This window comes from Saccostrea cucullata, unplaced genomic scaffold, assembly GCF_032062105.1.
Source record: "Saccostrea cucullata isolate Sc308-1 unplaced genomic scaffold, CSIRO_AGI_Scuc_v1 ctg438, whole genome shotgun sequence".
NCBI lineage: Eukaryota > Metazoa > Mollusca > Bivalvia > Ostreida > Ostreidae > Saccostrea > Saccostrea cuccullata.
The window spans coordinates 576,747-600,197 of record NW_026935125.1 but is presented as its reverse complement, the minus strand read 5'-3'; the positions used below and the strand labels follow the sequence as shown (position 1 = coordinate 600,197).

Sequence of the window (23,451 nt, the reverse complement as noted above, 5' to 3'; positions counted from 1 at the left end):
TTGAACCATTGCTACGTCATGACATGGTGGCGCTCCAAAGGTTTTTGACGATGACACAATGACATGACGTCATAATACAATTGCTTTGCAACAAGACGAGAAGGTAAGTGTTTATATGCAAAATCGATTTCTACTAGTTTATTATTTAAAAATTGCATTTTAAACTCGAACAAATACTGGCGAATTGAGGTTATTAAATACTTAATAATAAGATACTTTTTAAAAGATAAATCCCCTTAAAATTATGTTTTTAAACTGATTTATGTAGGCCGTATATAGGCAATTATAATATTTATCATGACGTCATAATAACGTAACGTCTCAGAGGGTCTTTGACGATGACCTTGTGACATCACAATAACATTTGTTTGCAACCAAAACAAAAGAAAGGTGTACAATGTGAGTATTACAAATTTGAAGAATGCAGCAAATATACGAATTGGTTTACTCACGGTTGAATAATACCACTGTCTCTTTTTCTCGGGGGAGGACCTGCTGGCAATGCTGGCGATTTATTAATTTGATTTGAGTATTTTCAGTGCATTTCTCCAATATGCATACATGTATAGATATTGAAAAAGTGCAAGACATTAGCACACCGCACGGTCTGACTCTCTATCTGAATAGCACATAGGAGCCAAATTCTTTATATTAAAATATATATAACTCTCATGCAACTTTTAAATCTGCATTTAGTAAACACGTTCAGTATCCAGCGAATAATTCTTAGACTTAGACAAATGCTAAAAGGGGGGGGTATTAATATTAAGAAACAGCATGTAGCCATTTACAAGTATTTTGATAAGCATTTATATGTATCAAAGTTCTATTTCATGTCCACATTTTATCACAATTAAATTACTAGTATTGTGTTTACTTTTAATTTTTGATCATAACAATAAATATTTACGAGTTGTGATTTTTCTTATAAATTTCAGAATGGCATTTGAAATAGATTACAACGAAGTGTTAGATTTTGGCGAGGAGGCGGTGAAGAGTGTGGTAAGATTTTTTGTTTAATCCACAATCTGTAAAAGAGACCCCCTAGTTCTTACCTTTATATGAAAATTGCATTGTGTATACAATGTATCATCTATACTATTATTATATATTTAATACTAGAATTAATTCATCTACAGTTTATTCTCATAAAAAAATCTGGATCTAATAAATTATTCTTTCAATAATGAAGAACCCTTTATTTTTATATGCATCATATCCTAGTTATTTCATGTGTTATAAACATAATCGTGCATGTATGTATATATAGGCTTTTCAATTTAAAGATCATGAAATTTAAAACAAAAAAATGATACTGATCATGGAATTGCATGCACCGATTTTTTTCTCTATCAACCTAACTTTTTTTTAAGGATGAAAAGATGAAAATTTTAAGGTTTGCCTATAACTGGGCTGATGTGGTGGTTCCAAAGGAAGAGAAACAAGAGGTATTTTGATTGAAGTACAGTAATCTCAACATTTATACATCTTGCTAAACAAGATTTTCATATCGTAAAGATTTGGAATAAGTAGAAACTTTAAAATGTTTTTTAATGGAGATGCTAAAAAGACAATATTATTTGTTTGCAGACAAAGATAGCAGCGAAAAAACGGGATCCTCAAATAATGCTAAAGCACACGCACAAAAAACGAATGGTAAGAAAAAAGAATTACGCACTTTTAAAATTTGTTAGTTAAAAAAGCCTCCTAGACCTTTTCCATTTGTATATAAAAACGTGTTCATGTTGATTTGCAGAGGGAAATTGAAGACAAAAGGAAACACCAGCTGAAATTAGACCAGGTGCATGAGGAATTGTTGGTAAGCATATTTAGAATAATATCCATATAGAAATATGATCAGTGCGTGATAAACACACACTTTTTAAAATCAAAAATCCATTATTTAAGTAGAATTATGTGCCATTTGTTTTATTACAGAAAGTCTTCAATGCTAAAGGAAAAGAAAAGGAAAGGACTCAAGGGAGAGATCCACAAAAAATCTTGAAATACAAACATAAGATACTTATGGTAAGAAATCACACTCAAACAGACAAGTATACAAATATTTTTATAAAAAAAAAAGAAAATAAGATTTTTAAACATCTAATATCAAGCCATGTTGTTTTTTTTTTCTTTGCAGAAGAATATTGAGTTGAAACAAACGACTAATACATTGATCCTGGGTACATACAGAGAAATACTGGTAAGAAAACAACGAATTTCTCTATAAATACTCGGTAGATCCTAGATGTATGCAAAGTGCAGTAGTTTTCATGATCAGAAAATATTATATTTAAAAACATTATAGTGACCGTAATTTTTTTCTTTATAGGAAAGAAATGAGGCCAAGAAAAGGCATACAGGTCTGCTGAAAAATATCCACAATGAACTATTGGTAAGGACACACTTATATTTTACATGTGCATTGCTATAGCTGATGTAGACAGTCTTTACACCAGACTTTAAGTGTAAACTTCTGTAAATAATAAGAATTAAAAATTTTATAATAAGAATTGAGTATAACAAATTCTTATTTTGTGTCGCATTCAAACTTCTCTTCTTACAATTTAGTCTAAGAATTTAAAGAAAACGGAAGAAAAGACGAGTACGACAGAAAAGAGAATGGTTTCAAGTACATTAAAGGTACAATTAAGATATAGATAATACAAATCATTCATTCATTTCATGCATATTTTTTCCTGACATAGCCTACATATATTGTTTTTATTTATAGAAGAATATATTTCATTTCAGGTTTTGGCAGACAAGGGGAGGCAATTAATTGATAGGATAATGAAGTGTTTCCAATGGTTTTAGATTTAAAGAAAGTGACACACCCATGAACTTCATATTGTTTTTTTTATTAAACGTAATTAACCTTTGATCGAGTCTTTTCTCTTTTTTTTAAGCATTTATGAGGTATATTAAGAGATATGAAATTATGTTGTGGTCAATTAGGACCGAAGTTCAAAAGTTGGCTGAACTTAAAGGTTAAAAGGTCAAAATTATTAATGTCTGGGGCTAGGTCCTGTAACCAAAAAATACACATGTGAATTATACAATTCCTAGCACCAAGTGTTCAGATGTTATTATCAAGGTTATGGAATTTTATTAAAACTCATACTCCATGTTCAATTTAAACTGCTCAAAATTTTTGGTATCCAATGAAGGTCATGTCAAGAGAACTAATTATGTGAAATATAAAAGCCTTATTACTGCATGGTCAAGAATTTTGGAAAAGGTTAATAAAAAAAAAAAAAACTAAGCCAAGCTCTAAGATATCAGCCTCGTGGCAGAGTGCCTGAGAGTGGTTAGAGCGTCTGCTCTAGAGTTGTGAAGTAAGGAGTTGATCCTTAAGTCACAGGTTCGAATTCCACTGTAGGACATGAAGACCGGTCCTTTAGATGAGACCGTATAAACCAAGGTCCCATGTTGCAATAGAAGTTGACACGAAAAGGATCTCTCACTACTTAATGGCCCTCTTTGCTAAGCATAGGACAAAATTTGCAGCTCTCCACCGGCAAGTGATGGAGTGTCCATATTAGTGAAAAATTCTGGAGAGGGATGTTAACAATAAACAATTCATCAATCAGACTCTAAGGTCAAGATCATAAATTGTTGGTATCGAAAGTTGGGCTTTGTCACAGATAATATAGCCTGTTGAAATTTGACAGTCTTAGTTCCAATTGTTCAAAGTTATGACCTAGGTTATAACTTTTTATAAGTTTTATATAAAGTGTGTCAAACTCTAAGGTCAAGGACCCAAGGACAAAGATATTTACACCCAAGAAAAGGTCTTTACAATAAATACATATGTACATAATCATGTGAAGTTTAAAAGCCCTATCATCAATTATACAAAAGTTATGGCCAAGGTTTAAATTCGATGATTTTTTTTTGGGGGGGGGGGCCCAAAACACCAAGTTCATGGTCAAGAGGTCGAATACATTCGTACTCTATGAAAGGTATTGTCACAAGGAATAAACACATTATATATTAAAGCTGCACAGTTCCAACGATCAAAAGTTAAGGTCAAGCTTCAAGACTTTGTGGGAAAACAGTATCAACAGACAGAGAGTTTGACAGACGGATGATGGACAGGGCAAAAACTATATACAAAACCCCTAGCTGCGACTGTTCAGAAGTTATGGTCAAAACTCAGAATAAGGTAAAGTTTTGCAAAGGTATGTCAAACTCCACGGTCAAGAAAATATGTTGATACCCAATGAACTCAATTCTTGTTCCCTTAAAAGAATTTCCAGGAAGCCAAAAGAAACACAGACACAAATTTGTATTTTTCTGATTTATTTATTTTGAACAATTTATGCTGCATGATGTTTTCTTTTCTACAAAGCTCTGGAGTTAACTGTGCATGACCATTAAAATATACTTTTCTAACCATTTTATAACAATTAAATAACAAAACTGCAAAGAAATCGCAGCAAAATGGAATGATTTTCTGCCATGTTGAAGACATCTCACAGAATGATTATGTTAATAGAATTTGTGAAGAAGATCAAATGTTAATTTCAAAGTGAGGAAATGAAATAAATATGACTAGATCAAAGACACAAATGCAATTAAAAAAAATGTAGCACTGATATTTAAAATGTTTTATGAAAAAATACATATTCCAAGCTGTAAGCTGTGCATGTTTATATGATAACTTTTTGTCTCATTCAAAATGTAGACTTCAATGATTGATTTGTATAAAGAAAGTTTGTATACCACAAATGGTCATATTTTGAATATGTTTATCCCATAAATCTCCATACAAATATACCTATTTTTAGAAGAAAATTATTCGTAAAAAATTTAACCACAATGTTTAGAACAATTCAACATATATGTGAAGCCTGGAGTACCATATGACAGAAAATTATATCTGAATTTTTATACTAAGTTCACAGGCCACAGCACTCAGTTGTGTAAAACAGAATAAAAAGCGAAACATTTACAGACATGTACATGTACGGTAGGCAAACTACTATCAGAATGGTTACCCTATGTAACAGAATGATGGCATGGGTAAAAAAACAAACTTTCGAGTGGTTGCTAAAATGAACAGTTGATCATTGATGCTTTACTTGCATATTTTTAGTTTTCTAAAAATAATCTGAAGAATTCATTTTTTTCGAATTAAATAAAGTTTTGTATTTGATTGAATTTGATGATAAAAAATTATGCAGGTATTTATTTATTTCAGTATATAATTTAAAACATTTGGAGACAGTCATGTAAATGAACTGGTCAGGAATAACAACTACACAGAGTTCAAATGTATTCAGAACAGTTTGTATACTGTCACTGATGTTGATGTATATTTTATAAAATTTCACAGAGAAGTTTAATCCTGTTGAAGAATTTCCCTTGACAGATAGACAGGAAGACAGATAAATAATGGACAAAGTGATCTCGACAGGCAACACACACATACACACAAAAATACAGCAATACTGTGAAGCTTTTACCATCCAATGAACAGGACAGAAATCGTTAGCAATTTCTCTGCTTAGTAGACAATCATCTCTGTATGGTTTAAATGTGTACATAAAAAAGAGAGAAAATTTATGCAAAAATCTAGCCTTGTATAAAATAGAGTATAAAACTGGAAATCTATGAAAATTAATTTTTTCAAAAGCTACAAGTTCTCTATAATTCAGCTACTGGCACTACTTGTGTTAACTATCATTTTATTTTTTCCGCAATCCATCTGTTGGTAAAATCCAGTGAAAGACTGAAGATTTTTTATGCTTATCAAAACTGGTCCACCTAGAGTACCAAGTAACAATGTTTCATTGTAAAGAAAGTGAAAAATTTAAGCAAGCATTTGAAAGCTCGAAAATATCACTGCTTCAACAAATACCCAGGTTTTTAAAAAAAATATTTAATATTATAAATGCTGTTTAATACAGAAGTTTATGATTAAATACTATGTACTTTGTATTCTTATTTGACATAGATTAATAAGCACCAACTGGAAAAAAATCTTGCAAGTTTCATGTATATAGAACATGATTAATACCATACATCAAACATTATTTGTGAAATGAAAATATCTGTGTAAAAATAAAACATCTTTACAGTTTTTTAACAAGTGTATATTGAATAGATATGAAGGAACCTTGTCCTAATGGAATATCTTCTTTGTGATAACATGAGAAAAACAACATATGAATATCATTATGAATGAAAAGGCAAAAAATGCATAGTTTTCACCGAAGCTGTTTCTTTCTCACAGTGACTTCCCTTGATATGTTTTTACATTCAACAAAAAAAAAATCACAACACGGAAAAAATTGTGCCACTTCAATAATTCTAAAAGTACATGATCTTCAAATCCATAATAAAAACATCGGGCCTTTTCTACATTTCAATTAAATTAATTAAATTAATAAATATCAACTTTTCAAATTTTCCAGAATGGAATCAATCCAGTAGTACATGTAACATCCTGCAAGACTTGTCTCCTTTATAGTACAAAGAATTTCTCAAGTTCAAGCTACTGCTGACACAACATGGGCACACACTATTCTGTTAATCAAACAATATTTTTTAACACTGCATGGACAAAACTAACATGAAAAATAGTTCCTTTTGCTTATAAAAGTCAACATTAGCAAAATGAATATTCATGAGATCAGGATGCCATCCTTCCATCACCAATTTGTATATCTGGTGTTCCATGGAATTCATTGGTTTCCTCCAGGTCAATAAATAAACATGAGATACCATATAAGGATAAGTCCAGCTTACCACAGTTTCCATCACACGTGAGACAATATCAGTTCTACCCTTTGGATATCACAGAAAAACTAAAACACTGGCTTTTTTCTCTTCCACGTACGACATTATCGATTTGTTATTTCCAATATGGAGGGATTTTTTTCAAGAATGGTCAAAATAATTTTGTCCACGTAAGATTTTAGATTAATGTTCACAGTTTCCACTTCCTGTAGTCTTGTCATCAGCTGAAGAAGAAAAAGATTTTTTATAATTCTGATGTTCTTCAGTCATTTCAAATACTGGTAATGAATGAAATGGAAAAATCCAACAACTATTCTAAACTTTGATGAAACTAACGTAGCGTTAGCCTTGTAACTATATTTTGCAAAGCATTAATAATATCTTTTTACTTTGACTCTCCATTAATCAAAACACATTTTCCAGATTGCAAAATTATCTGCATGGACAAATCATTGCCCTGTTAATATTGAGGTCAGCTTAAAAATAGTAACAGACCTCCTCCTTGGTTAGATGCTCGAGTTCGGTGGCCAGGGACTTCTCTTTCGTATCGTTGACCAGGGTCTTTCCTTCGTTGATGCACCGAGTCAACAGCTGAGCATTTAGATCCTCGTTTAGATCGTGAAGCTGTTTATTTTCCTAAAATACAATTACAGACGTCAAAAATGGTTTAACATAATAATTGTTTTTGTTATTTATTGTCATACTACTTGTAATACAGAAAGTGGATATGATTATTTTTTTTTCCAAAAAAGGAAAGAACTTTTGTTTAGTATGTACATTTAGCTAAAATTAGTTTCTGAAGTTTTTTTTTACTGGAAAAGGAAAGAAAATCCTTGAAATGATTGAGAGAAGTTATCGATAAGAAGTGAAAAACATGCATTGCTTTTGCAGCATTTTTTTTTTACAAGCACTGTGGCACTAATTCAGATATAATATAGAAAGTAACTACAGTGGTGTTTGTACATGCTTTAGAATGCTAATAAATCTATTATTTCAAACTCTGAATATTTCTAATGAATTGCAGGTATAATTTCCAATCAATCCAAATTATTCCCTATATCATTTCAAATCAAAAGGCTGCTATTAAGTCGGGATTTGATGTTACATGTATTGGCTTTATTTGAATAATGAACATTTCTTTTGACAATTGTTGATCTTTAATTTACTGGCTAGAAACTTTGATGTTGGATGATATAAACTGAATGTAACGAATATCACAAAACTAACGAAAAAAAAAAACTCAAACGAATCATAAATTTGCATACTTGCTCAAACTCAATGTAAACAGAAACCTTCCGCAAACCTACACAAACAAATGGTGACAGTATATATGAAAAAAAAAATAATAATAAAAAATGTGAAAGCAAGACCAGCACAAGAATCATTGCATTCCATAATTCAGAAACTCTGAAATAAAAGCAACATTAATACTGTTTTTCAACACAATATACATGTAGTTTCAGATAGATCATGAAAAAGTTTTCAATGCAAGTACTGACAAGCAAAAAACATGCCATATTTTGAAATTTTTCTATTTTTTGTTGACATTTAGTTTTAATAATTGAGAAATCTGCTACAGGGAGTGGCATGGGATCTTCATGCTTTATATTAAATTTAAGCACTTTGAACAAACATAATAATCAGACTGTTAAGAACATGAATTAGCCAGACTTTAAGATTCCTTGGTACATGCATGTTTGAATGTTAATATACCCTGGTATATCATTGGCACACTACAGGATGTGACTTATTTCTACTATTAATGGCAATATAAGGTGCAAATAGGAAGATTAGGGACTGCTAATAAATTTAAAAGAAGCACATTTTAGCCCTATTTATATTGTGTTGACCAACAAGAAACACAAGCACCCAAAAATGCACAACAGCAATGTCTCTATGCCTCTAGACAGTCACACAAACCTGAGAGAGTGTCCTCCATTCAGAAGATAAGGCCTTCCAAGTTAACAAGAAACAAGTCAGAATCGTGTCAGAAACAAAGAATTCAAAAAATGCTCTCAGATGTGAAATTTAAAAAATAAATTGAAGACATGGGACACACTTCAAAGAGACTTATAGCCTTGATCTTGAAGCTGATTGATTTAAAATTCTGAAATGGTTTCAGCTAATTTCTACAGAGAGATATAAATTTCTGTAGAGATACTCACTTCCTTTAACCTATTGACCTCTGTGTTGAGTGCCTGATATCGACTCGGTAATTCAGCCAGGCTGTTATTTCGTTGACGCGGAGATTGTCCGAGTTCGTGGTCAATCTTATATTTACGTAATTCTTCTAGCTCCTTCCCTAATTCATCTAGAAGCTACAAAAGATTTCAATTCAATGTGTAGATCAAAGAAAAATACAAAATTTTCTTTCATTCAATTCTAGATAAATTTATAGTTGCCTTCCAAAACATGTGGACTCATAATCACCACAAGTGCATTAACAGACATGCTCATTGTAATTAATATAAACATTTCGATATAGATGATTGACTTTGTATTTGTTAGAAGATACCCACTGTTCCAGTGGTCTGCCGTGACTTGTCAAACTTCTGTTTTAGATCCTCGTGTTCACTATACAGGGTGTTGTAATCGGCCTGGGCCTCCGTCAGTTTATCCTGAAGGTCTAACTTCTCCTGTTGAATAAAACAATTCATCTTAAATATCAGCTTTTAAAAGAAATATAGTTAAAATCAAAGAAAGAAATAACCAGAAATTTTGCTGAAGTAGTTTGCAATGTATGACATAAATAGTCTCTTTTGATGTCAAAATATTTCACAATGACAACTTACCACTCGTAATTTGTCTATTTCTAGCCTGAGTTTGGGATTTTCTTGTTTCAGCTGCTCATACTCATGTTCTATATTCTGCAGCCTGGGAATAGACAAAGAGAAATCCATAGCAGTTCTAAACTAATTGACTTCATAGACAACAAAGGAATCTTCATTCCCTTATACTTTATTTTGGAATTAAAAAAATATTTTTCTCTGAATACATTTAATGCATTATTGAATATCTAAATGTACATTTCTCTCAGTGTCACACAAAATTTTATTGTGTCTTCAATACTTACCTCTGTGAAATATACATTTGCTCTGCCTTTTCCGTTTCTGCTCGAGACTGAAAAAAAAGGATGAAGAATGTAAAATCAATAAACAGGAATTATAATGGCAAAAAATCAATGAATTAAGCTATCTTAGGGCAGGTACAAATGCTGTCAGCAGGTGTGTCAGTTAATCAGCTAGAATACAAGTCCTCTGCAGTGTAAACAAGATGTCCTCATCCTACTTCAGTGATTCTGGGGAATTTAATAACTATTGACAACTGCATGTTTGGAAGTTAATTAGAATAAAACACTACAATTTCAGTTGCATCCAAACAACATGTTAATAATAAATTTTATTCATTTCAAAAACTATAAACAAATCTATGATATTGTTACAATAATTGCATGGTACCAGTATATCTATAACTTCACTGGCACCATATTGCTCTTATAAATGGAACACCCCCCTCATTTTATAATCAACTTCTTTACATAGATGCCCAAAAGGTTTGCAATGTGTCAAAATTTAATTTGAATTTCACAAAAATGTCTGTTTATTAATGTGAAAAAAATTCAGCCTGGGACAATTTGAAATGACTTTACAAGATATGCTATCATATGAATTTAACAGTTTCTAATATAAACTTGCAGGTTGTTTGTGTGTATGTGTGTCTATGGGGTGGGGTGGGGTAGGGAGGTGCAAGAATGCCTTAATTACTATATAAATCCCTGAGGTATTCCGTGTGTATTCTTCCTCCTGATGACACAAACTTTTTTCTACACTCCATACAAATGTGATATTATAAACTCATGCTATTTTCACCAAATTTTAATTGCTGTTAGTCTGTGTAGAAAAGGGCTTCATAATTTTCAAGAAAAGCAACCTTGAATAATTTAAACTAAGTTTATTTTAAGCCTGTTAAGTAAATACTGTGTTTTACCTAATTTCTGTCTGCACTACTTCGGTGACAATTATTTAAACACAGAAAATTCCTTTCAGACAAAATCAATTTATCAGCTTGACAGTAAAAGCAATATATTTACACAGTGATACAAAAACTACGAGCAGCTTCTTCAAAATCAATTTATTTTAATTCCTGTATAGTCAGGATTTGGCTAAAATGCAGTTAAAAAATTTACTTCTTGTTGATCTACATGTAATACCATCAAGGGACTGTGCCAAGGTTGTGGAGGGGGAGGGAGGAGAGAGAGAACTTACCAGCATTTGTTTAAACTTTTTCTGTTCCTCTGCGAGGGTTTCTTGGGATTTCACTTCCACATCCTTTAACTGTTCTTCTAATGAATGAATCCTGTAATAAAAAGAGGCTCAGATAAAACATCAGTAAAAAATATCAAGAGGTTAAAATCTGACTCATCACTGAAGAATGTCATTAGAACATCAGAGAGCAAAGAGCATGTCATGTCTAGAACATCATTTCACTCAAGGCTATCATATGAAAGATGATAATTCAGAAACACCTATTTTGTTGCTATTTCTTTTAACAAAATAAAAGTAACAAAATGCTGAGAAAAAAATGAATTGTAACAATTAAAAATAAAAGTAACAAAATGCTGAGAAAAAATTGAATTGTAACAAAATTGAAAAGAGATCAAAGATTCTTAAAGTTTGTTTAAAATTATTATCACGCAAATAGACATTCTTTTATGTAAAATATATATAACATATACCGGTAATACAGCCAGTGATGCTAGTTATTGCTGTAGAAAGAATGAAAGCTATAACTGACAATTAGAAAAATGACACAGCTTTTTATATTCTAACCTTCATAGAAATTGCATGAATACATGTATATTCAATTAGAAAGCCAATCTTATATTCACAGATAGAAAATAGCATATAATTAAAAGCCTTGAAAAAATCATCACCAAAACAGAGAAAAAGACACATAACAAACTAGGCTATCTATGTTTGTTAGAAACAAGCATATTCTCATTTCTCTTAAAGACCAAAAAAAAAAAAAAAAAAAGCTGAGCTTGCAAAGTGTTGTAAAATATTTCATTCCAGAACAGATCAAGTGAAATCATGAAGTGTAAGGCATGCTTGTCCAAAAATAATGGAAAAAGAAACAGAGAACTTTTTAAAAAGCAAATAGATGTCTTTTATATAGATTTCAACCCCCCCTCCCCACTCTTCTGATCTGCTCAGAACTGTTCACAATTACATTGCCTTCAAAATAAATACAACAAAATTCCCAGTTTTGTGCCTCCCATCAATGTCAGACAGGTGCTTTGATTGATGAGGGCACGCAGTAACCCTTAATTGACATTTGTGTAAATTATCAATGAAACATGTCTCTTGGAAAGAGAATCATTAATACTGATCATAGCTGATTGAATTTTTTCAAAATATCAAAGTTTAGTTTTTGACATTTTCAAACTTTATTGCAATCGAAAAAGTGATAAACAATGAAAATTGAAATTAAAATGTCAATCAGAATTGAAATTAAATGTCAATCAAGTTTTTTTTTAAAAACTTACACCAGATTATTAATTAAAACACGGCTACATGTACTACACACCATACACCAATATATTGTCACACTACATCTACATTGAGTTTTCTTACCTGTCCACTATGCTATGATTAAAATGTAAATGTCTATTTTTATATGGCTAAACAGAGATATATATATCAGACGAGTGTACATTTAAAATATCCTTAAATAAAGCAGGTAATGTTGGCAAACTTATTTTTCCTTAAATGACACATAATGTAACTAAATACAAGATAATTATAGGTCTTCTTTTTTTCAAAGTCAAAATGGGCCCCATGAATGCAAATTAAAAGAAATTCAGAGCTATTATCTGTTATTGTAAAACATATTTTGCAAAGGTAAATTTCCTTAAAAGAGAAGAAAAACAGATTTACAACATGACCACCCCCTGAGGCTAAATCTTCTTCCGCAATGCCAGCTGGACATCAATTTATCTGAACTTATAACTATTGACACCTGACCCATTGGGCCATACCCATGTCCTTTTTATGAAGGTAATAAAAAAGTAGTCCCTAAGTTCAGGGTAGATGTAATCAAGGACTCATACCTTTCCATTAGATGGCTATTTTCGTCCTTTAGTTTAGAGTGGCTAGTGTCTACTGAGGTTTTCTCCTCTGACATATGGACCAACTGTTTCTCTAAAAACTGGACCTATATAAATTTAAAAGATGGGTTAAGAAATATATAATTTATGATAATTAAATGAAAATACATATATCTTTTTTTGTATTGCATTTTGATATCCATCTTTAAATTTCTGTCTATTCATTTAGATCTCATCTGTGATTTAGATCCACATAGTGCATAAATTTTTGATTGTGAACCCTGGCATGTTAAAAAAATACCGTAACCCATAATACTGAAATTGGAAAACTGACAATTTAATAAAGATCCAAATAATTGAATTAGGTAACACCTTAGGGTGGTTTCTGGGTAATAATGGTACAAACCCAGTGTAATGATAATTAATCTCATGTTTTATACATGTATTGAAATTCATCAAAGTTTAAATCTGTAGGATTTTAAATCTCTGGTTGATACTTTAACAATATATTTTGATAAGCCTTGTAAGGTGACTGCATGATAACATCTGCCATCTACCACTAGCTAATGAACACAAAAGTCAATATCCCACCTAAAATCAGTAAGTCACCTGTGACAATAGCTTGGACAAAGACGACAGGTGGTCAAACTTTGCAAGTTTTCAATAAATGTGTTACTTTCCTCCAACCTTTTAGAACATCTGCTCTCCTTTATTTTTTAATAATAATGACAAACAGATTTATAAGTTGGAATTGGAAAAAAAATGCTCTAATTGGCAAATGTCCCTAAAGATTTCATGCCTATTTTTAAATCTTGGTGTAGATAATCATTGTTAAGAGGCTTCTGAACGATATACACCTTATAATAAGGAAATCTTCAAAGATAGATCTATCAATACCGTACCATCAATACTACTATACACAGCAAGCATGCCAAGTGTGTAAACATTTTTGTCTGTATAAAAAAAAATTCTGTAACATTTCAAAATAAATTATGAATTGCATAATTATTTATTTTATGCATCTTCACATACTGTTTGCTTTCAAATGAAATTGTATAATGGATGTATTTGGGGAAAATGTTGAGAAAAAAAATCACAAGTTTGCAAGTGGCACATCCATATCAAAATGAACAAATTGCTTCAAACAAATACATCTTTTTTTTTTCCATGCATGTATATGTAAATAGCAGGTAACAATTTTATGACAAGGAAAAATCTCAGATGGAAACACAATCTTTCCTTTTAGTAAAATAAAATACTGCGACTCTCAAAACTTATTAAAAGAAATGAAAACAGTCTTCTGCTATAAACTATGAATTACTTCTTTAAAAACTGACTTATCAAGGATGTTTATAAGCACCAACCACTTCCGTATTAGTCAGTAGTAATCCAGGGCCTTTATTTATTTCCTTACTGAGTCATTCTTACCCGGTCATTCAGACTTTGGAAATTCCCGTCAATGTCGTCCAATACCTCCTCACCTGGCTCCATTCGAGATCGGTTCTGAAGTTGACTGAAAAGTTCAAAGGTCATATTCCAGAATTACAAATGAATGTGTACTTGACATTTGTAAATAGGATAAACAATGAAAAAAGGAAGAAAAATTTAAAGAAAAATATTCACTTATTAATTAGCATTGATTGACTTACCTTGCATATGCTGCAGATGTCATCCTGGACCTTTGGCTGAAAAAATAAAATACATTATTTAACGATTGTTTCTCTCACAGGCCCAATATTCTGAACAACACAAAGTGAATGATATATGGCAACATCAGGTCATGACATATTGTGATAGTACTGTACACAGTCAGTTCGATTCAATTAATTAATTGCCCCTGTCTTGTAGGGTGTACACATCAATTTATTTTACTGATCACTTTGTTATTGGAAATAACTGAACAAGCAACTAGAATTAATTAATACAAAGCACATAAGTAATCTAAACTACACTGTATGAGCATGTTTTATTTTGTATATAAGCAAAATCTAGCTTCCTGGTTTCAACCCAATTCTAATGTCAATATCAGCTATCTATCTATAAATCAGTACTATTATGTATTTGTGTCTCTCTATTGTGACCTTGTAGTAGATAGTCATAAATAGTGCATAAAGTGACCTGATTAGTACATCTATACGTAATACACACTGTCCGCAACACACATGTATTAGATTAATTGCCACACTGATAGAAAATCAACACCTACAATGATTTGGTCTATTCAATATTAAAACAAGAGTATAGTTGATAGAGAAATATAGGAACACACAAAATGTGAAGAGTTGGCTGCCATTTTAGGAAATTTGGTCATAAACTGCCTGACCTAATCAATTTGTATGAGATATATACCTGAAGCACATTATTTTGGGATTTTATAAAATATATACCACTATACACAACTGGTTCATTAATCTCACCTTGATTTCGAAGACTTAGATTCCATTAAGTTTATATAAATTCCTCCCAATATTCATGAAATTCCCTACAGCTTTGTATATATATACATATGTGAGCTAGATCCTATTTGTGCATTGTTAACATGTACATATAAATATATATATAGTTATGTACCATTGTACATCAGGATCAGGATTTGGTGGTTATTTCTCATTTGTGACATTTATGTATCAGTGGCTGGCCTCTGTGTTTCTTACTTTTTATATGGCATTTTTATGACACCCCAATCGTTAAGCTCAGAAAGATAAATAATAATAACAATCCAATTATTATCTAATGTGACTAATTATTACTGCAAAGGTTTTATCTTTCAGGACAGATCATAAATTTTTAGATTGATGCTGCTCAAAATCGATGTAACTAATCAAAAACCAACTTATTTAAATGAAAATTCTTTCTGCGCTAATCTTCAATGTGTTTATGAGGTAAATCACTAAATTTTATTTAAGTCATTTCATTTTATAACATGTACATAATACATAATGCCTATCATTAGATTAAACTGGCATGATGTTTAAAGCTTGTAAGCAAAGATTTATAAGCACTTTGATGTTAAAACCATGGGTTAAAAAATTAATTTAAAACTGTTAAAATCCATGCAGTGTTAGTAAAAAAGAAATACAAAGGCAACTACGAGTGTAGATAGCATCGACCCTCACACATGCATAAGATCAAGAGTTATCTACCCTAGGCCTTTACGATGTTTATCTCCCCTTCTGGTTCTAACTTTGTGTAAACTATCATGACTTCTGTAAAACAATGGAAAAACCTCTCTATGACCAATGTATTCTTAATCAAGTTTTTAAAAAAAATAACAAAATCAATGCCTTCAGATTACATCATACTAAGAGCTCAATATTATATAAAATTATAATTAAAAATTCCAACATTGCAATTCTTTCTTACAATACTTCTTTTTAAGGCCAAAATTTGTTCATACTATACAAGAGCCTGTACATTTTACCTTCTATGGAACCAAAATATCTGCACATATTGAACTGAAATGTAGCCGAATATCAGACAGACTATAATTTATCTTTGTTTCTGATTCACTTACCTGTTTTGTGAGGGCTCAGACAAGTCTGATTCTATTTCATCAATACCATAGTCCACAAAATCCCCCTCATCTTGGAAGCCTAATCTTCTGTTAGAAGAGATAGAAAGAGTCATGCATTGTAAAGAGTTCACATTTCATCATGCAATGAAACAAGCCATGATTCAAGTATGACATAATTTTTTCATTGGAATCTTCAATTTTGTTGAGAGGAAACTATTTTATTCCTGATTTTTACAGCATTTCTAAATAAAATTTTGGAAATTTGAGAAAGACTGTAAACCAACTGTCATTTTTTACAATAAACTTTTATAATTTGCAATTTATCAGTTTGAAATAAATCCATGACTGTAGAAATATACTGTTAATGGTTCGCTTCAAGAAATATTGCCAAGTTAAAGGTTGTGAAACTTAATAACTTAAATAAACAAATAAAATTTGGCTTAAAGTTTCAAATAACAATTTTTACTACTTTACTCAAGGTGGATGATTAATAATTGATACAGGGAATATGAAATGCACATGATTCTACATCCAAGAAATTACATGCTGTATTAGTATAGAATTTACTCTTAAGAAAGAAAGTATGTTATATAATGATAACGTATATGAAATATACTTGGCCACAAAAAGTTCTATTTTTATTTCTTTATCAAAGTATTTTGGGTGCATGTTTATTTAAGAGTATTATCAAGATATGTGTGTAACCTTCTCTCTGCCTGTATCCTGTACCTATAAAATATGTCTACAGACTCTCAGGTAACCTTACCAGTCTTCACGAAAACTCACTGGTCCGAAGATTAAGTGAATTTTGATGTCGGGGTGAAAATCAAAATTCAAGAAGTCCGATGGGCTTGTTGATTATAAAAATTATACACAGTCAATATATTTTTTAACTGTCTTGCTTGCATAAATTTCATTAATATATAAAATAAAAAGAACAAGCACATGTTGTTGAATCGTATTATTATAACCCTTTTATAACATGGATGTATTACGTAACAACCGGAACTAGCTAGTAACTATTAACTAGTATGTAAAATGTGCGAAGTTCCAACGAACAACTTACCGAAACGCGACAAAGGATGAAAAATGGCGGCATTTCAAAAGTTGAAGTACGCAAACATGTATAAATTCATAGTTATGAAAATTTATTTATTTTATTTTTTTTTAATAAAGGGACCAGTAAAAATTTTGGTGGGCCAGTAAATTTTGAAAGTTCACTGATCCAACTGGCCAGTTAGTTTGAAAAGTTTGAAAAGAGTATTATCAAGATATACATGTGTACTATTCTCTCTGCCTGTGTCCTCTGCCTATAGAGTACATCTACAGACTCTCAGGTTACCTTACCCGTTAGGTGTGTGATGGAGATTCCTACGGACAGGTTCGGGTGTGGACAGGTCAATTAACAGCCCCTGACCTTGACCGTCTTCATCTGTGTTGGTGTCGTATTCATTGTAAGTGTACGCACTGGCCTCCGATGTTTCAGGGAACTGCAAAAGTTAGCACAATCAATACACCATTTGACATTTCATCAACTTAAACTTAACAGAAATTTATGATTTGCTCTGATGAAACAAGTTTAAATCAAAAGTTTTCTGTTCCAAACAAAATGGTTATTACCACAAGTATTATTTTACAGCACAGTTGAACTTTAGTATCTTGAACACGATAGCTCAAATACATTGATACATGTATGTTGCAGTGATTTGGAAGTCTCTTTACAAGTAAAAGTATTTTACCCTGGATATCTCAAATTCTCAGATATCTCAAACTTTTTCTTGGTCCCATTAAGTTTAAGATTACAAGGATTGACCCTATTTGTTGTATTTGATACATGATGAAAAATACATGATTGCAATAATTGAATGTAAACCCTTTAGATCTTGTCTAAGACTGACCTCTGTTGAGGACACGTCCTCAAGTCCATCAAGTCCGTTCAGGAGATTGTTGTTGTTTGTTGACGGACTGGGGATCTGGAAGAAGCTTCCTGTATTGACTGGACTTACTACAAAGACAGAAAAAACAACATTTATTTTTCTCTGATATATATTGTAACAATACATTGTCATTTGAAGCTAAAATATACACCAACAGATAGGCTATACATATGCAGCTGAGTTTAACTGTACACAATAATTTGGATGCTTCAACTTAAACTGAATCTGTGAGGAGCACATAGTATTTTTATGTACCAAGTATGTTTCAGTCTGGACTTTTTCCTTTGAACACAATTGTTCAGATTAATAAGGTGTGACTGTACATATGAAAACATATGAAAACTTTTTTATTTTAACATCTGAAATTCAATATACTGAAAGACATAGGTATGACGATAAAGATGCATACATATGTATCCTTGATTTCGCATCTTAATTAGAACTTAAATTCTAGTTGTGTGAAATGTTATAAATAACATTTTGTTGTCCTAAATACTGAGTCATTACAAAATCTTTCCAAGCATCCTAACAATATTCATGTTAATTTACTGAAGTTTAACTATATACATGTAAAACATATATCATAAACATCCATTTTTTTTCTTATAATAATTAATGGACTGGAAACAGTGCCTCTGGAGTCTATTTTGTGACAAAATTTACACATCTATAAACCTAATTAACTGTGCATAAATTGATTGGTAGACTGATAAATCTTGATAATTTAAGCATCAACCTGTGGCAAGAATCAACATTTACCTACAAATTTACTGTTGCTAGTTTATCTGATTTAATTCTTATCTGCTGAAAAGGAAAGGCCACAGATAAACTAGAATAGGGAATAAACAAATGGTTATATTATGTCCACTGAAATCTTAAAGCGGGGCTAAATTTTGACACAAACTTTGCTCAAAATGAACACAACTATCTCATCTCTCTATCTAATGTTGTACACTATTGACTGCTAATCCTGATTTTGGTGGAAAACTTTCCCATCCAATTATAACACTTTGACAACGTGGGTTTAGTTAGTAGATTTAGTGGAAAATGATATGACCGAGCTGCTCAAGACAAAATTGTAGATTTTTGATAAAAAAAATCAATGTTGCAAACAAGTGACTTCGAGCAACCTAATTGACATTATTTTTATCAATATCTTTGTGATACTTGAAATGCAACCTTTGAATAATATTTTATTGTGACACGATAGCGGTGTTTTTCTTTGAAGTTTACTGTTCTGTATTAGCAATACAGAACGGGACTTTGGTGGGCGGAGCTACTTTCTGTTCTGTATTAGCCATGTATCTACAATACAGCACGGTCTAAAAATAAATCTGATTCAATTTAGCAAAAGCACGTACAGATAGTAAATGCTGATGTTTTCCTATTATAAATTTTAGAGACATACCCGGTAGTAATCCTGAAAATGTAAAATGTCAAAATTTCTCAATCACTTTTTAAAAAACTTATTCCACACAGAATCTACACGTAATTTAGATCCAAAGGAAAACGAAAATTCGCAAATTTCGAGTAACAAAATCTACACGTAATTTCGATCCAAACGAAAAGAAAATTCGCAATAACGGAAAACATCCGCTCTCCTCATTTAAAATCACTCAAGTCTATTTTTCGCGTTTTAATCCTCCTCGCTTACGACAGCCACACATCTCTTTCACTTCGTTTTAATATCGCAATTCAATTAGAAAATAAAAATCCGTGATATCAAAGTCCATCGAAGAATTTTCTGTAAATTCTGTTTTTGTAAATCTAGTTAAACCGGGATTTTAAGACCCCTGAAATATATAACTAGAACTGTCCAAACGGGACAAAATACCCCCCGCTGGGTTTTTCAGAAGTAGGTTTTTCCATAATAAAGATATGTATCAAACACGAATTATGAAATTTTTCTTCCAGGGACCTTGAACTTCCCCAAATGACCTTGGGTCAAGGTCATGACACACCCTTGGGTCATGGGCAATCTTTGTGTGAAATGAGAACCTACCAAGTTTATCCATAACCGGACACGAATTATGAAATTTTTCTACCAGTGACCTTGAACTTCCCCAAATGACCTTGGGTCAAGGTCATGACACACCCTTCGGTCATGGGCAATCTTAGTGTGAAATGAAAACCTACCAAGTTTATCCATAAGAAAGATATGGACCGGACACGAATTATGAAATTTTTCTTCCAGTGACCTTGAACTTCCCCAAATGACCTTGGGTCAAGGTCATGACACACCCTTCGGTCATGGGCAATCTTTGTGTGAAATGAAAACCTACCAAGTTTATCCATAAGAAAGATATGGACCGGACACAAATTATGAAATTTTTCTTCCAGTGACCTTGAACTTCCTCAAATGACCTTGGGCCAAGGTCATGACACACCCTTGGGTCATGGGCAATCTTTGTGTGAAATGAGAACCTACCAAGTTTATCCATAAGAAAGATATGTATCAAACATGAATTATGAAATTTTTCTTCCAGTGACCTTGAACTTCCTCAAATGACCTTGGGTCAAGGTCATGACACACCCTTCGGTCATGGGCAATCTTTGTGTGAAATGAGAACCTACCAAGTTTATCCATAAGAAAGATATACCGGACACGAATTATGACCTTTTTCTTCCAGTGACCTTGAACTTCCCCAAATGACCTTGGGTCAAGGTCATGACACACCCTTAGGTCATGAGCAATCTTAGTGTGGAGTAGTAGATTCTAATGTCCCTCTGTAAGAAAGATATGGACCGGACACGATTGCACAGACAGACGGACCTGATTCCTATATACCCCCCCAAACTTTGTTTGCGGGGGGTATAATAATCAATCTCCATCTATAGATCAAAACAATTACGGTTAAATCCTCCACTTTATCCATTTAGAATGACTATCACTCGATTACGTCTACCCTTTTAAATTGTCAAAACTAATCTGTCCGAATTTTATGTTTTCCGTGGAAATATATATACTGCGGATGCGTACTCCCCGTCGGGGCCTCATCTACAGAGCTCTGGCGGAAGTTTGGATGCTGCAAAGTTATAAAGTGGGCGGAGCTATTTTTGATTGATCGTGTCACAAATCATTTAGAGAACGAGACAGGTTCTGTATCGTAGATACAAATTTGGGGGTGGAGACTCGTGCTAACGCACTTGTCAACCCCCAAATTTGTATCAGGATAAATTTATTACACAGTTAGTTTTAGACATAATATAAATAATGTCAACCATTGTCTGTATTGGACTCCACAACCAATAGAATACCACTACCCTGTTCTTATTTCATCATCACTTTCCCAAGAAGCTTCCCCCTCCCTAATATTGGAGATAATTCATACAGACTTGCCTAGTGTCTGTATTGGGACTTGGCAACTTATAGAATACCAAAACTCTAGCTGCCATTCTCATTTCATAACCCTTTTCTTTGAGAAAATTAATGATTGAAGCTTCAGCTAATCAATCCCCTCTCCCACCTTAATTCCCATCCCCATTCTCGGCCCTGCCCTATTCCTCCATAAACTCTGCTGAAGAGAGAACCTTTAACCCCTTTTAAATATACCTCTTCTTCTTGCTCTTTTTCTCCTCTGCTTACAACCATATCCGTATGCATTACTGGTCAGTATGTGATGAATGGGGACATATTTCCTGTCACAGCACAAGTCTGTTACATTCTGCCTCTTACTTAACCCAGAGAATCGATTATCACAGTAGTACCCCAATCTCAGCCCCTCCCTCCAAATGAACTGAGAATCTGGTAGGTCTGCTGTCGTGGTACATTTTTCAGCAAACAACACCCGGGTTTTCTGCCTAGTTTTTCCAAATCCAAACAACTTCTTCCAAAACTTCACACATTTCACAATTAAACATTTCAGGCACCCGAAGATGCATCCAAAGCAAGACATGATGAAAGCAAAAAAGTCTTATTTACAGTAGCACTATAGACAGTGTAAAAGTTTCATCTCTCCCCCCAAAATAAATATCAACATGCACTCAATAAAGCACCCTACACAAAACTCCAACACTGTAAGTAGTATAGCACTATGCAAACCTCCCAAAGACATTCGATGAGTAGATCTCATAAAAAACTCACACAAAAAAACTGAACTCTGGGTGTGAGGGAGGGGTAATTATAGTATCCACAATGGACTGATCCCTCATTCATACAATGGTCACAGCTGACAGACTGTCATTGTTACATATCACACTTCAAAAAAAAGCTTTCATGTATTTCATTCATTATTTATAATGAAAGTATTAATTGAATACCAATATGAGAACGAAGAAAAAAATAAAGCTGCAGCAAAAGACATATCGACAATTATACCCATTTTTCTCACTTTTTGTTTTTGTACCAATTTTAACATTATACTACAATATCAAAGCAATATTTGTTACTTTCATTATTTGAAGATATTTTATTAAAATGCATGACCTTCACACAATATACTAGCATTCTGAGACTTGATTTAACATCTTAAGTATTGTCAATTTTCTGTGGATCTTTCAGGGGCTTCTCCCCCTTTGACAAACTGTGTTGGAGGAGTGGGACTTAATTGAGCTAAGATCCCTTGTAAGAAGAAAAAGCATCCATGTTATTTCTGCCTGGCTAGTCAAGTGACCACTGACTGCTTTGAACATGTTGAAAAGACATTCACCTCCTCACTATTTTGCATTTTACAACCGTAGATTACAGGAATCTCCTTATTAAACACAAATTATAAAACAGTCTTTTATGAACACTCTTATAAATAAATGAATTTATATTAACTTACAGAAAAGTGAAATTTATTAGGAATATTACCAATATGTAGCACATTAAATTTATAATATGTTTGTCCCTGACACTTCAATAAATGTGACTTTATACAACCAGTACCAGGTACTTCCTTATCCTAAAAACTAAATCTTTAAGAACAATTATCATACAACCTTGAATCATATATATCATTCCTTTGGCAAAATTTTGAACGAAATACAGAACTTGTAATTTATAAAATATGTTTATGCCTCTTTTATGACTTTTTATGCCCCACTTTCACTGAAGATAGGATGAATATCAGTCTGTCTGTCTGTCCATCCATTTGTATTTCTGTCTGTTTGTAACACTTTCATTTCCATTTTATTATCTCAAGAAGCCTTTGAGCATTTGCAAT

General features: G+C 32.3%; 2 protein-coding genes and 1 long non-coding RNA gene across 3 annotated transcripts in view; 2 read left to right on the top strand and 1 right to left on the bottom strand.

Annotated features, from left to right (window-relative positions):
- LOC134241969 (LLGL scribble cell polarity complex component 2-like) overlaps window positions 1–22,298 on the bottom strand; it is a 45,213-nt gene extending 22,915 nt beyond the window's left edge. Inside the window, 14 exon segments of the mRNA XM_062723990.1 lie at window positions 6,851–6,971; window positions 7,243–7,383; window positions 8,913–9,065; window positions 9,267–9,383; window positions 9,540–9,621; window positions 9,821–9,867; window positions 11,013–11,103; window positions 12,857–12,960; window positions 14,282–14,366; window positions 14,503–14,538; window positions 16,368–16,454; window positions 17,715–17,857; window positions 18,266–18,372; window positions 21,858–22,298. Of these exon segments, the coding sequence (XP_062579974.1) occupies window positions 6,851–6,971; window positions 7,243–7,383; window positions 8,913–9,065; window positions 9,267–9,383; window positions 9,540–9,621; window positions 9,821–9,867; window positions 11,013–11,103; window positions 12,857–12,960; window positions 14,282–14,366; window positions 14,503–14,538; window positions 16,368–16,454; window positions 17,715–17,857; window positions 18,266–18,372; window positions 21,858–22,200 (1,657 nt within the window). The 5' untranslated portion in view covers window positions 22,201–22,298.
- On the top strand, window positions 380–2,230 carry LOC134241971 (uncharacterized). The gene is made up of 7 exons (XM_062723991.1): window positions 380–399; window positions 939–1,002; window positions 1,374–1,448; window positions 1,591–1,656; window positions 1,757–1,819; window positions 1,939–2,028; window positions 2,141–2,230. The coding sequence occupies exons 2-7, from the start codon at window positions 940–942 to the stop codon at window positions 2,228–2,230; spliced, it is 447 nt and encodes a 148-aa protein (XP_062579975.1). The 5' UTR covers window positions 380–399; window position 939.
- LOC134241975 (uncharacterized) lies at window positions 2,327–2,839 on the top strand. The gene is made up of 3 exons (XR_009986774.1): window positions 2,327–2,395; window positions 2,578–2,643; window positions 2,755–2,839. It is a non-coding gene; the product is annotated as an uncharacterized LOC134241975 (long non-coding RNA).
- Window positions 22,299–23,451: the final 1,153 nt, after the last annotated feature.

Bases quoted from the DNA above. Each gene is read 5' to 3' on its own strand.
- LOC134241971 (XM_062723991.1), top strand. From the start codon at position 940: ATGGCATTTGAAATAGATTACAACGAAGTGTTAGATTTTGGCGAGGAG. The intron at 1,449-1,590 runs GTATTTTGATTG...ATTTGTTTGCAG, and splicing joins CAAAGGAAGAGAAACAAGAG to ACAAAGATAGCAGCGAAAAA. The intron at 1,820-1,938 runs GTAAGCATATTT...GTTTTATTACAG, and splicing joins AGGTGCATGAGGAATTGTTG to AAAGTCTTCAATGCTAAAGG.